The sequence below is a fragment of the Schistocerca piceifrons genome, chromosome 2 (assembly GCF_021461385.2).
Source record: "Schistocerca piceifrons isolate TAMUIC-IGC-003096 chromosome 2, iqSchPice1.1, whole genome shotgun sequence".
In the NCBI taxonomy this organism is placed as follows: Eukaryota; Metazoa; Arthropoda; class Insecta; order Orthoptera; family Acrididae; genus Schistocerca; species Schistocerca piceifrons.
In genome coordinates this window covers 480,687,768-480,702,807 of record NC_060139.1, presented here as the reverse complement: position 1 = coordinate 480,702,807, position 15,040 = coordinate 480,687,768, and the positions used below count along the sequence as shown (strand labels likewise).

The window sequence follows — 15,040 nt, the reverse complement described above, 5'->3', positions numbered from 1 at the left end:
ATTAAGACAAATGATTGTATTTTTTGTTTCTGTTATTGTATCTAGAGGTCTGAGCTAAATGTTGTAAGAACTAAAGCAGTCAGATCACAGGTTTACACAGAAATTAATTTGAAAGGGAGCAAGATTCTGAACTTGCCATTTTTGGTGTGACTGTTTTAGTGAGTTTCAGAACATTTTGTGTCACAATAACCAAATTTGATAGAAAGTACAAAAAGTTATTTTATCCTAGATGATTCATACATATGTGTTCCATGTTTTTAATGTGGATTACTTTGATACCTACATGATCAGGACAGTTCATTGATGTATGCAAATACAGCATTGGCATAAAGTCTTTCCCTGCCCACAAAATCTATTTCTGGGGAACTTTGCTGGATACAGCTATGAAATTTGTTGCTAGATACAGCTATGAAATTTGTTGCAATGTACAGTGTTTGTAGTGTTGTCTTGTTTCTTCCTGTCTGGTTTAATGCCCCATAATCAACTTATTTGCACTGCGTACAGTACCTGCGGGAGTATTCGCTCATAATAAGAAGTCGCGATCGGTGTAGATTCCAGTGATTGCTTTTTTTTCTTCATGAGTCATCTGACTGGTTTGGAGCGGTCCACAAAGACCTCCTTACCTGCGGCAACCACTTCATCTCAGAGTAGCATTGGCATAAGGTCTTTCCTTGCCCACAAAATCTATTTCTGAGGAACTATGCTAGATACAGCTATAAAATTTGTTTCAAATGGCAGCTCAGCTCATGGAGTGTTTTACAGATACACATGCATATGTGCTCTGTTTGTTGCCCATAGAGAGTCTAAGCCCTATTCAATTTCTCTCCATGAATTTTCCAATATCTCTTCTGTCAGCGCCTCTACAGCATCTCATATTGGTGCTGTAAGAGTTTTTATAAATCAGGAGCAGGTGATCTGCACATTATCCTTAACATAACCTCATAAAACAGTCAAAAGAGGTTGTGGCTATGATGTTGGGCTGTCTCTAGTGATCCCTCTGTCTGGGAAGGTTCCATCCGAGAACAGGTGAACAAATAACTTTTGGTGTGACAGTGCACCATCTTGCTGAAACACTTCCAATTGTTAAAATTCCTGTGACTGAGGTGCTACATACAGTTCCAACACACCCATGTTGCTGTAATGGTAGACTCAATAATAAGAAATGGTCCAGTAACTGTTTTGACATTAAACCTACTGTATACACTCCTGGAAATGGAAAAAAGAACACATTGACACCGGTGTGTCAGACCCACCATACTTGCTCCGGACACTGCGAGAGGGCTGTACAAGCAATGATCACACGCACGGCACAGCGGACACACCAGGAACCGCGGTGTTGGCCGTCGAATGGCGCTAGCTGCGCAGCATTTGTGCACCGCCGCCGTCAGTGTCAGCCAGTTTGCCGTGGCATACGAAGCTCCATCGCAGTCTTTAACACTGGTAGCATGCCGCGACAGCATGGACGTGAACCGTATGTGCAGTTGACGGACTTTGAGTGAGGGCGTATAGTGGGCATGCGTAAGGCCGGGTGGACGTACCGCCGAATTGCTCAACACGTGGGGCGTGAGGTCTCCACAGTACATTGATGTTGTCGCCAGTGGTCGGCGGAAGGTGCACGTGCCCGTCGACCTGGGACCGGACCGCAGCGACGCACGGATGCACGCCAAGACCGTAGGATCCTATGCAGTGCCGTAGGGGACCGCACCGCCACTTCCCAGCAAATTAGGGACACTGTTGCTCCTGGGGTATCGGCGAGGACCATTCGCAACCGTCTCCATGAAGCTGGGCTACGGTCCCGCACACCGTTAGGCCGTCTTCCGCTCACGCCCCAACATCATGCAGCCCGCCTCCAGTGGTGTCGCGACAGGCGTGAATGGAGGGACGAATGGAGACGTGTCGTCTTCAGCGATGAGTGTCGCTTCTGCCTTGGTGCCAATGATGGTCGTATGCGTGTTTGGCGCCGTGCAGGTGAGCGCCACAATCAGGACTGCATACGACCGAGACACACAGGGCCAACACCTGGCATCATGGTGTGGGGAGTGATCTCCTACACTGGCCGTACACCACTGGTGATCGTCGAGGGGACACTGAATAGAGCACGGTACATCCAAACCGTCATCGAACCCATCGTTCTACCATTCCTAGACCGGCAAGGGAACTTGCTGTTCCAACAGGACAATGCACGTCCGCATGTATCCCGTGCCACCCAACGTGCTCTGGAAGGTGTAAGTCAACTACCCTGGCCAGCAAGATCTCCGGATCTGTCCCCCATTGAGCATGTTTGGGACTGGATGAAGCGTCGTCTCACGCGGTCTGCACGTCCAGCACGAACGCTGGTCCAACTGAGGCGCCAGGTGGAAATGGCATGGTAAGCCGTTCCACAGGACTACATCCAGCATCTCTACGATCGTCTCCATGGGAGAATAGCAGCCTGCATTGCTGCGAAAGGTGGATATACACTGTACTAGTGCCGACATTGTGCATGCTCTGTTGCCTGTGTCTATGTGCCTGTGGTTCTGTCAGTGTGATCATGTGATGTATCTGACCCCAGGAATGTGTCAATAAAGTTTCCCCTTCCTGGGACAATGAATTCACGGTGTTCTTATTTCAATTTCCAGGAGTGTATTTGTTCTTGGACTGTCCCTTATCTGCTGCACTATGTTACATCGATTCTATGACCCACAGGTCTGGACGTTGTGTCAGTTATTTTTCCAGAGATGTGAAAAGTCACTTAAAACTTTGTTAAGGTAGTCACTGTCTGTATTGATTCGTTCCTGTATGTCCCAGGCCAGCTCTTCACAGTGGGGCTTATCAGCTGGGTGCAAAGCTTGCAAGAGTTGTGCTATATATTCATGGAAATGCAGTTGTTTGTGTAAAATCTTAACCACAGTGCCCTAAGGGACGCTTGTTTCTCAGGAAACATAACATGTTGATTTACGCAGATTGCATTGAAATGCTGTATGTGTGGTATCAATAATGTCCCCACTGACTTTAGGCTGCAATTTGGGATGGCTGCTGAATCGTAATGGCTGACTGGGTTTCATGAGACCACCTAGCACCTTGCACTTTCTGTTGCATAGGTGACATTTGGACAGCAGCCTTCCTAAATTATGCTACCTGTAATAAGAAAGAGAAAAAAATCACTTGCTGTCAGAGCACATGTAGAAATGTATGTATAAAAATGTAATGAGTTAAGCTACCATTTGCAATGAACTGCAGGGCTGTACCTATCATAATTCGTTAGAAACAAATTTATGTAATCAGAGAAATGCTTCATGCTCACCATGCACATTATTTTATGTTTTAATATGAATATGAATGACACCTTTTTGGAGCAATGATTCGAAATTACATCCTTCTTATGATAAAATCCAGATTATCTATGAGTTATTCACTAAAAGTGCCTTCACCTTCAGTCATATACTAATTTCTGTTGTACCCAATTTAGATCACAAAAGTCATTTATTAACACTTTATTGAATATGCTGAAACACAGAATAAATTATGCATGTTTCATATAAGTTATCTACCAATCCTGTGGGTTTCCAGGACTGTAAGTGAAAACAACCAGAAGTAACACAACTTGAAATACAGTACTGGGCACCACTCATAGCTGAGGCTGAAATCAATCCCTTGGCTGATATGGTATCACAGTCGACTGAAGTAGACCTTAGCAGTGGAAGGCAGATCCCACTACACTCACATCCTAAGCAAGCTAAGTTGTCATGAACAGATAACACAAGTAGTTCAAAGAATATCCAGAGAGAATCAGTTTAGTATGAATTCATTGTCAATACTTCAGGTAGCTGTGGAGTGGAACACATTAGATATCAAACAAAAGTGAGAATGGGTCTGTAACCACTTGAACTCAAATCAGCCAGCTGACTGGCTACGTGACCAGCTGGACAAAGGTGTTGTGGTGCTCGCAACTTGCAACAACCACACCATTCATAGCTGAAATAAGTCATCTCATTAGCATGGTGTCACCCATTGATATTTTCATGGGACTGCAATATCCCTAGCATGTAGGTGCAAAATTATTTAGATGATGCAAAGGAGGGTGATGTGCTGCCTGTGGGCTGTTGCTGGATGAGGCCCTGGTGGGTACTTCTGGTATGTCGATGCTCTGGTCCAGTGGAGAAGGTGAAGAAGCAGAAACTGGCTACTCAGACTGAGGTGCCAGAAGTATCTCATTCTATCAGTGGGGCTGTGAGGGCCTCATTTGCTATAAGAAAGGAGTTTGAAAGACCAAATGCCCTTCATTCCTGTTGAGATGCTGAAAATAATGGCACAGAGCCACCACTGCTGCAGTAGCCCCTCAGATGCAACTATAGTGACAGTGGTAATATTGTGTGTGAGAGTTGTGCTTGTGTGAATGTGTGTATATTTTCAACTTGAGAAGAAAGCTTAGTGTACAGCAGTCTTTTCATTGTGCCTATCTGTGACTCAGTGTTTTCTCTATATGGTGAATAGCAATCTATCTATCTAAACTTTCCAATGTTTAAAATAAAATATGGAAATACATGGTACCTGAAAGATTGTAAAAACATCACAAAAAGAAGTAAAATGAAAAAGTAATGACAAGACCATAAAAAGTGGAAATGATGGCTCCAGTCCCATGAGGAGAGATGTAGGTTTCCAAAACCAATGGCAACCAAGACTGATACTTTGTTTAAAAAATGCTAACTGTAGGCAAGTAGCAAAATGATAGCATAATACCAGTTTCCACAATACCACTAATAACAGAGAGTAGCACACAAAACATAGGTTACTGGTGCACATAATAGAAATGGTAAGGAAGTTTTTTAAGCTACGACAGTGAAAATGGGGGTGACCCAAATTTCCATACAAATGGTTTCGAAAAAACACAGCTGCAGTTCCAGGAGGAACAGCAACACTAGAATCATCCACAACAAATGTAGTAGCAACTAGAATGATAATCTAAGGAATCATTATGTGCCTAACCAGCAAGTAAATTCCAAAGGAAGAAATGAAGCCCACATGTATGGCATTAAGGAAAATAAAATTTTCTTTGGAAAATAAAATTTCATTTGCAATCCATGCACAATTCAACCCTCCTTTTGGGACTGTCCAAATATTTAGAAACTTAGTCTCCAAAACTTTCAGACATTAACATCAACTCAAAACTCCACTGGGTCAAGGGACTATATCAGCCAAGTTTGTGAAAAGATAGCCCCAGATATTTTACCTCACATAGCAATGAAGAAATATGGTGAATAGTGATTATCTTTATGTGACACACTAATATATAATGTATATAAAGATAAATGTAAAATCTATTCATTTGCACTTTGTATGAGTTTTATTACACTAAACTTTTTGTGGATTTTTGTTTTGCATCATGCAGTATTGTTAACTGAAATTGTTACATTTTTTTTTTTTTTTACTGAATAGTGAGGCAATAGCCAATGACAATTTTTAAACAAGAGAAATATTGGCTAGTGGTAAATTTATTTTAAATGTACTTAAATATCTTAGGACATGTTTTAATTGACATTTTGTAAGTAAGTAATAGTTTTACATATTACTTATTGTTAATTACTATTACTATTACTTTCTTACATTTTATGTTGACAGGTTGACGCCATCATATCTGGTTATTCTGTTATTTGAAATTTGTGTCTTACCTTACATAGGTAATGGACCATTCTGGAAAACCAGTGTTATTAAAGAGCAAAATCGCTGTAGTGCATACTGGTGGGCTAATATACTATACATAAACAACTATCTAGATATAAAAAATCTGGTAAGAGAACCAGCTACATTGCTATTAATTATGCTTTTCTCCCAGTCTATCACTTTATATGCCTGTGTTATGATTTGTTATATCTTCCTTTCCAGCAACATTTTCTGTTTGTCTTTTCTTGAACTTTAGTACATTCATGTTACAATCAACTATTAGTTCTACTTGATATCTGTATTGCTGCTGCTGCTGCTGCTACTGCTGCTGTTTGCTATCTGCATTTTCATCACTTCAGTGCAGAAGATATCTTTGTAATATGATGTGATGAAAACCATTGAGATATATTCTACACAAACTATAGAGCTAAGTTTTTGAGTTGAGCACATATGACAGTGTAAGAATGTTTTATCAGAAAAGTAGATAAAGTATGGTTGGCTATACAAAAATGAAGCACTTTCTTGTCTGTACACACTTAACAACAGTACTAGAAAGAAGCATTGTGGATAAACAGTCATGTCTGAAAAAATAGTATCTGTTTTTAATTTATGTGTGAGCTTCCTTATACAGACGTCTATTATGGAACCTTACAGAATGTTGCAGTTAGATTTTTGTGTAGATTTTATTCAAGTAACTACTGTGGTTTTACCTATCAAACAATGTAAGACATATTTCACACCTACTTTGTAACAGGGTTTCCTGGCCTTCTATCCACCACAGTAAATGAGAATAAGTTCGCCATGGCTCTAGCTATTGTAGGGAATGATTACGAAATTTTGTTGGATGTTATGGCAGAGATGTTGAGCACTCCCGACAGCAGTATATACACTGTTTTACTTAATTACTTGCATTCATGACATGCCTATTCACAATAAAACTTGAAGTGACTAATCCAAGAAGAAAACCAAATGTGATAGTAGACATGTCGGGGGCTTCAGTAACTTGCAGCACAGCATGATTAGGAAACTAAAATAAAATTCTTGTAGCTTTTTCCTCTTTCCTGTTTGATACAAAAACCACCATTACAAATAATTAAAATAATCATGGTGACCAGTTTTATGGAGAATGCGTTGTTCTGAAGGCAATATTGGAGTGTTGGCACAGATTCTATGATTGTTGTTCCATACATATCAGAGGATAAAGAGACGATGTTAAGCTAGATCTTACTTAAATTGTCATGGGAAAAAATTTCCTCATTCTTTACTAACTCACCTTCAGTTTTAACATAATTTTTTTAATATTAAAAAGTCCAATTCCTCCCATTATTACAGATATTATTGAGTCATCTCTTAAACTGTTGTTCTTATAAAGTACCTCTTTGTCTGTCTATACATTACTGAAGCAGAAATATTTTTTTTTTTACTTCTATATAAGTGCATCATTTATTTTGTGTGATTCACTACTTTTAGTCAGATTTTTTCCATATTTTGTGAATAATCTCAAAATGTTTCATTTTGCACACACTGCACTATACTATTGATAGTGGTTGTAAAAATGTACATTATACTAAATTGTCAGTTTTATTCATTGTTCTCTTTCGTGTGATTTTCTAAATATTATATCCATTCTGCAATATGTTTTTGTTAGTTATTGACCTTGTCTCCATGGTATATAGTCACTGCAAAGAAACTTCTAAAAACAATGGCAACAGGACAACAGGTGTAAAACACACCATAGGGCTAAAGATACAGATATGCTATATTAAACATATATGGCTGTCAAAATAGCATTTTGTGAAGCTTTCAATGACTGTTGTAGCAGAAACTTATTAAAAGACTTCTCACAGAATTCAATGAAATTTGTCCCCTTTACAAAGTAAGATCCAAAAGGACTGCCCCAGTTTAATTTTTACGCCACTGCAAAATGAGTAGGGTATGCTAGTTTCAATTGCATTGAGAAACAGCTGTAAACACTAAAATTGAACAAGGCCCCAGGACCCAATGAAACTGTTCAGAGATTCTTTGCAGAATGGACAGTTTGGTTACTGACCCTCTCAACCACAACATGCTGTAGATTACGTGATGAACAAACTTAGCTCAATTATTGGCAGAGGGCACAGGTCACACCCATAAACAATAAGGATAACAGACATGATCCACAAACTGGTGCCCAATATTACTGTCATTCATCTGGTGTGTAAGCTTAGAACACATTTTGATCTCAAGTATAATGAGATATCTCTGACAGAGTAACCTCTATTGGAACCAGCACGGGTTCCATTAATATCAATCAAGCGAAACTCAACTCTTGCTTTTCTCACAAGACACCCTGAAAGGCATGGGTCAAGACAGTCCTGTAGATACAGTATTTCTTGACTTCTGAAAGGGATTTGAATCAAGAAGCAATAATTAATTAAGTATGATAATATGGGGGGGGGGGGGGGGGGGGGGGGGGGATGACATAACACATTGTCTTGAATGAAAACTCATTGAGAAAGCAGAAGTAGCTTCAGAAGTGCACCACAGAAGTGTGTTGGAGCCCTTGACTCATGATGATGTATGTTAATAATCTGGGAGACAGTATTAATATTAACTTCATCTTTTTGCAGGTGACACAGTTATATGTAACAAAATACTCTAAAACACTGCACAAATATTCAGTCACATCTTCTTTTAAACATTTAAAGATCAACATCAGTTAATCACAACTGGACTCAGTCAACTAAATCAAAGACTTGGTAGTAATAATTTGTGGTGACATGATATGGAATAATTACATAGGCACAGTTGAAGGTAAATCAGAAGGCAGACTTTGATTCATTTGTAAGCTACTGTGAAAATACAGTCAGTGTGCAAAGGAGATTGCTTACTGAACACTCCTGTGATCAAACATAGAATATTGCTCAACAAAATAGGACTTACCATAGGGCTCTGAGGGATGAAGTAGTGAAGGCAGCAGAGGATCAAGTAGGTAAAAAGACGAGGGCTAATAGAAATCCTTGGGTAACAGAAGAAATATTGAATTTAATTGATGAAAGGAGAAAATATAAAAATGCAGTAAATGAAGCAGGCAAAAAGGAATACAAACGTGTCAAAAATGAGATCGACAGGAAGTGCAAAATGGCTAAGCAGGGATGGCTAGAGGACAAATGTAAGGATGTAGAGGCTTGTCTCACTAGGGGTAAGATAGATACTGCCTACAGGAAAATTAAAGAGACCTTTGGAGAGAAGAGAACCACTTGTATGAATATCAAGAGCTCAGATGGCAACCCAGTTCTAAGCAAAGAAGGGAAGGCAGAAAGGTGGAAGGAGTATATAGAGGGTTTATACAAGGGCGATGTACTTGAGGACAATATTATGGAAATGGAAGAGGATGTAGATGAAGATGAAATGGAAGATAAGATACTGCGTGAAGAGTTTGACAGAGCACTGAAAGACCTGAGTCGAAACGAGGCTCCGGGAGTAGACAACATTCCATTAGAACTACTGATGGCCTTGGGAGAGTCAGTCATGACAAAACTATACTATCCGGTGAGCAAGATGTATGAGACAGGCGAAATACCCACGGACTTCAAGAAGAATATAATAATTCCAATCCCAAAGAAAGCAGGTGTTGACAGATGTGAAAATTACTGAACTATCAGTTTAATAAGTCACAGCTGCAAAATACTAACGCGAATTCTTTACAGACAAATGGAAAAACTGGTAGAAGCGGACCTCGGGGAAGATCAGTTCGGATTCCGTAGAAATGTTGGAACACGTGAGGCAATACTAACCTTACGACTTATCTTAGAAGAAAGATTAAGAAAAGGCAAACCTACGTTTCTAGCATTTGTAGACTTAGAGAAAGCTTTTGACAACGTTCACTGGAATACTCTCTTTCAAATTCTGAAGGTGACAGGGGTAAAATACAGGGAGCGAAAGGCTATTTACAATTTGTACAGAAACCAGATGGCAGTTATAAGAGTCGAGGGACATGAAAGGGAAGCAGTGGTTGGGAAAGGAGTGAGACAGGGTTGTAGCCTCTCCCCGATGTTATTCAATCTGTATATTGAGCAAGCAGTAAAAGAAACAAAAGAAAAATTTGGAGTAGGTATTAAAATCCATGGAGAAGAAATAAAAACTTTGAGGTTCGCCGATGACATTGTAATTCTGTCAGAGACAGCAAAGGACTTGGAAGAGCAGTTGAACGGAATGGACAGTGTCTTGAATGGAGGATATAAGATGAATATCAACAAAAGCAAAACGAGGATAATGGAATGTAGTCAAATTAAATCGGGTGATGCTGAGGGGATTAGATTAGGAAATGAGACACTTAAAGTAGTAAAGGAGTTTTGCTATTTAGAGAGTAAAATAACTGATGATGGTCGAAGTAGAGAGGATATAAAATGTAGACTGGCAATGGCAAGGAAATCGTTTCTGAAGAAGAGAAATTTGTTAACATCGAGTAGAGATTTAAGTGTCAGGAAGTCGTTTCTGAAAGTATTTGTATGGAGTGTAGCCATGTATGGAAGTGAAACATGGACGATAACCAGTTTGGATAAGAAGAGAATAGAAGCTTTCGAAATGTGGTGCTACAGAAGAATGCTGAAGATAAGGTGGGTAGATCACGTAACTAATGAGGAGGTATTGAATAGGATTGGGGAGAAGAGAAGTTTGTGGCACAACTTGACTAGAAGAAGGGATCGGTTGGTAGGACATGTTTTGAGGCATCAAGGGATCACAAATTTAGCATTGGAGGGCAGCGTGGAGGGTAAAAATCGTAGAGGGAGACCAAGAAATCAATACACTAAGCAAATTCAGAAGGATGTAGGTTGCAGTAGGTACTGGGAGATGAAGAAGCTTGCACAGGATAGAGTAGCATGGAGAGCTGCATCAAACCAGTCTCAGGACTGAAGACCACAACAACAACAATAGGGCACATTGGATGTAAACAAAGAAGGGGAAGCACAAATAATCAAATGTTTGTTTGACACACAGAAATGCTAAAAAACTGAAACATCAGATACTTGAGGACTGTTGTAAAATATCATATAAAAGCCTAGCCAGAATGTTTCGAGAACCACTATTAAGTGAGGAAGTTAGAAGTACGCTGTGCCCCCTATGTATTGTTCTGTGGGGACTGCAAAGATAAGGTTATGTTAATAACAGCACACATAGAGCATTTAAGCAGTCATTCTACCTATACTCCATATGCCAGTGGAACAGGAATAAACTGTAATACATGGCACTGCAGAAGTACCCTGTGGAACGCACATCAGTGGATTTCCTGAGTGGCTGTAGATGTAAATAAGGATGCTTTCTCAAAGTATTGTATGTAATAGGGTATTTTCTAATAACATATGTAATTACTTGTAGCTGTGTTGCAGATCACAGCCCCAAGGTATTTCAGTTTTGAATGACAGGAGAGTGCAGTGTGTTTCAAGTGGTATTTTAGAACTGACATTGACTACTAAGATGAAGTTTTTGCTGTAAATTTAATCAACAAGTTATAGTATACAAATATAATATATGAATGAAATTAGCTTCAAAGTTAACATCTTTAATGTAGTGACAATATTCCATGTGTACCTACACTATATAATATTCCACTAAAAATGATACTATAACTGAAATTCAAATTTAATAATTTTGTATTTTGTTTCTGCTGAATTTTTAACTATACAGAAACTTCATAAAAAGTAGTAGCACTATGTGAAACAGCAGATATTTAACTTTTAATTATTAACTTGACAATAGGGTTACCATAACCATACTGCTGTAAATAGAAAACCCATAAATTCTGGTATGTATGTCTCTTCCACACACTCCATTATGTGATAAAGATAATATCTGTGCATTGTGGAACTTCAGTTTAATAAAACAATATTTTCTCTTTACATGTAACGCAAGTATAAACATCGAACTGTTGCAGACTGAATTATTCAACTTCAGGAAGAAATCATCTAATTCAGCATACACTGATGCCATACAACATACAGCATAAAAACAATGAAATTACTGCATGTCATTGTTTCTGTTTTCACTTGGTCAGACTTATAATTAAAAATAATTGTGTTTGAAAACATTGCTAAATAAATGCATTTTACAAGTCATCTGGGAAGGATCATTACATGAACTATTTCCAAAAATGATTTTCTGTAGTGTAAGATTTACAAGGGATTCTGGGTACGGATCATAATATACATAATAAACAGTTCCCAAGTTTTCTATATACGCATGTATTTTACCATAGACTGATACACATGAACACTGCATTAAGTACAAAGGCAGACTGAATTAAACATAGCGGCTCATCAGAGCAGTTAATGTTCCAAAGATTGTAATTTGTGTGGTCGATGTGACCTATCAAAGCCACACAGCCCCAACCCCCGCAGTATGGAGTACAGCCTTTGAGCCCTGAAGGGGAGTCGTGTGGGTGTCAATGCCGGCGTGAGTGGTGCGAAGCGGCAGGCGCACGACCAGAAGCTCCATCTCCATCGGATCAGCATGCAAAGGTGTGGCGGGTAGCTGCCGGTTCAACTTGTAATCCGAAAACCAGCAGGGGGGAATGATGCATCAGCCAACTTGGGAGTAGCGGTATGGGAGAGGAGGCGGTATGTGAGTGTGCCTTCCCCAAATACATACTGAGCTGTCCGAAGAAATGAAAGCTTGAACACATGACAGGTCACACTCTTGTGGAAGGGACAAGCTGTGCACTGTCATGACATTGAGTTCCTTGGTGAGGGTTGGGTCTGTGCTGTCAGTGAGGAGTACAAGCACACGATGATCTAACACCATACTCAAAATGTCGTCGACGCGGTCAGGTGATATGTTCCAGTGCAAAACGAAGGACGGGACATCTGCGTCTCTAGTACCTGAAATGTGTTCAAAACCTGTGAATGGGGATGATGATGACATGCATGAGGTACCCGCAAACTGCAGTGGTGACTCTTTGGATGGAGAAAACCCAACCGTAGGTTGAACAGACTCATTAGCGGGTTCGTCAAAAGAACATGTGCTCGGGCAGTCCGACTGGGATGGCAGAGGGTTGTCCGAGTCAATGAAGGCAGGCTTAAGCCTGTGTAGAGAAATGGTTTGCGGGTGATCTTTTATCATAATGTCGAATGTAGTTTTGCTCCTCCGGAGTACTTCGAAGGGGCCAAGGTAAGGAGGTTGTAAGGGTTGTCTGACAGAGTCGTCCCTGAGCATGACGTGTGAGCAAGTGCTGAGTGCAGTCAGCACGTACGTGTCAGGTGGGGAATGGCTGACAGGTGGGTGTAGCTGGGTATTTCTAAAGTGTGCACGCATCCTTCTGATAAAGCCTGGGAAGGAGGGGGAATCCCCCGAACCTAGGGGGAGAATTAGTTCCCCAGGTAAAACCGGGTTTTTGCTGAAAACGAATTCTGAAATCATCCCATGTAAATCTGGTTTAAATGTAGGACATAGGCCTAGTAACACCCAAGGAAGTGCCTCGGCCCAGAAACAGTCATGTCACATGAGTGCAGTTTTAAGGTTGCGGTGCCATTGTTCCACCAACCCCTTGCTTTGTGGGTGGTAGGCTGTCATATGGATCTTTTTAATACCGCAAAGGTTACAGAGAATCGTAAAAAGAGCAGATTCAAATTGTCGACCCTGGTCAGTTGAGATGGTGGACGGGCAGCCGAACCTAGTGATTCAAGAAGAAATGAATCCTTTGGCCACAGTTTCTGCTGTGATATTGGTTAAGGGGACAGCTTCCACCCAACGAGACATTCAGTCTACTGTGGACAGGATATACCAGTGGCCCCCCAACAGAGGCAGGGACCAATAAGGTAGATATCTACATGACGGAAAAGTCCCTTAGGGATGTCAAACTTGCCGAGTGGTGGAGAGGTGTGACGTCCTATTTTGTTTCATTGACAGGAAATGCAGCAGTGTGCTCATGTTTGACAGTCCCGTTTCACATCTTTCCACACAAAATGCTCGGTGATGAGGCAAGTGGTGGCTCAGACGCCAGGGTGGGTGAGATTATGCAAGGCATCGAAAACCTGTTGGCGCAGCGTGGGCAGGAGCAAAGGCCAGGGAACTTAGCCTCGGTAAACATGAGCAAAGACTGCGGGTCCATGAGCAGATCTTGAGTGTCCTCGTCTGAAGCCTGTAGAGCGGCGAGGTTGGATAAATCTACGATACTTGAAACGGCATTTATCCATGAGAGGAAATCAGTGGGGATGTTCTCCGTGCCTTTGATGTAGTGTACGTCTGTAGTAAATTGGGAGACCAGGTCGAAGTGGTGGAAGCATCGGGGGAGAAGGATCCTCTGGTGGGTCGCAGAAGGCATCCACCAGCAGTTTGTGATCAGTATGAATGAAGAAAGGATGGCCCTCGGTGTCAGTGCAGAAATGTTTGACAGCCTCACACATCAACAGAAGCTCTCTATCAAAAGTGGAGTATTTCTTCTGTGCTGTAGACAGTTTTTTGGAGAAGAAATGAAGTGGTGAAATTGTGTCGCCTTTGCTCTGTTGTAATACTGCCCCGTCCATAGTGATGTGTTCATTGGCAGACAGATTAGGGTGGAAGAGTACAACTGCATCAGCTAAAGCTGTTTTAAGAGCCCTGAAAGCCTCTAGCATGGGTTCAGTCCAACGGACTGGTTTAACGACCGAAGTTTGTTTGCCGGAGAGCGAGTCCATCAGCGGGGCCTGCACGGCAGCAGCAGAAGGTAGATGACGGTAGTAGTAATTTATAGTACCTAGGGAACATCAGAGTTCTTCGTACATAGCCGGGGGTGGCAATAACATGATAGACTGCATGCGGGATTTGGGAGGCTGTATTCCATCTGCAGAGACAGTATAACCCAGAAATGTCACAGAAGACTGATACAATTGGAATTTATCTTTGTTGAACTCAACACCGTTGGATGCCAAAGTCTGGAGGACGTGAGATAAATGATCTTCATGGTCTTCAGTCGATTTGCTGAAAATGAGTACGTCATCCAGGTATGTGAAGCAGAACTCGAATCATCGTAAGATTGAGCCAATGAAACGTTGCCACTTTTTTGCCACATTCTTTAAACCAAATGGCATGAAGTAGTACTGGAACAAACCGAGCAGCGTGATGATTGCAGTCTTTGGAATGTCTTCCAGCGTTATGGGAATCTGGTAATAAGCACATTTGCAGTCAATGACACTGAATATTGTGGCGCCCGATAACATATGAGTAAAATCATTTATATTTGGCACGGGGTAATTGTCCGTGACAGAATTTAAACGTCTGTAATCACCACACATTCAAAAAGAACCGTTGCGTTTGGTGATGAAGTGAATTAGTAAAGACCAATTGCTGTCCGATAGCTGTGGGATGCCTGCCTCCAGAAGTTTGTTAATTTGCTGCCGGGCCACGCGCAACTTAATGGGGTTGAGATGCCTAACCATGTGTCTAA

The 15,040-nt window shown here is 41.0% G+C and overlaps 1 protein-coding gene across 1 annotated transcript in view; it reads left to right on the top strand.

The window, feature by feature from the left end:
• The window catches only part of LOC124777269 (nose resistant to fluoxetine protein 6-like), a 189,703-nt gene that overhangs the window by 108,843 nt on the left and 65,820 nt on the right, over positions 1 to 15,040 (top strand). Inside the window, exon 8 of the mRNA XM_047252601.1 lies at positions 5,599 to 5,767. Within this exon, the coding sequence (XP_047108557.1) occupies positions 5,599 to 5,767 (169 nt within the window). The remainder of the gene's footprint in view (positions 1 to 5,598; positions 5,768 to 15,040) is intronic.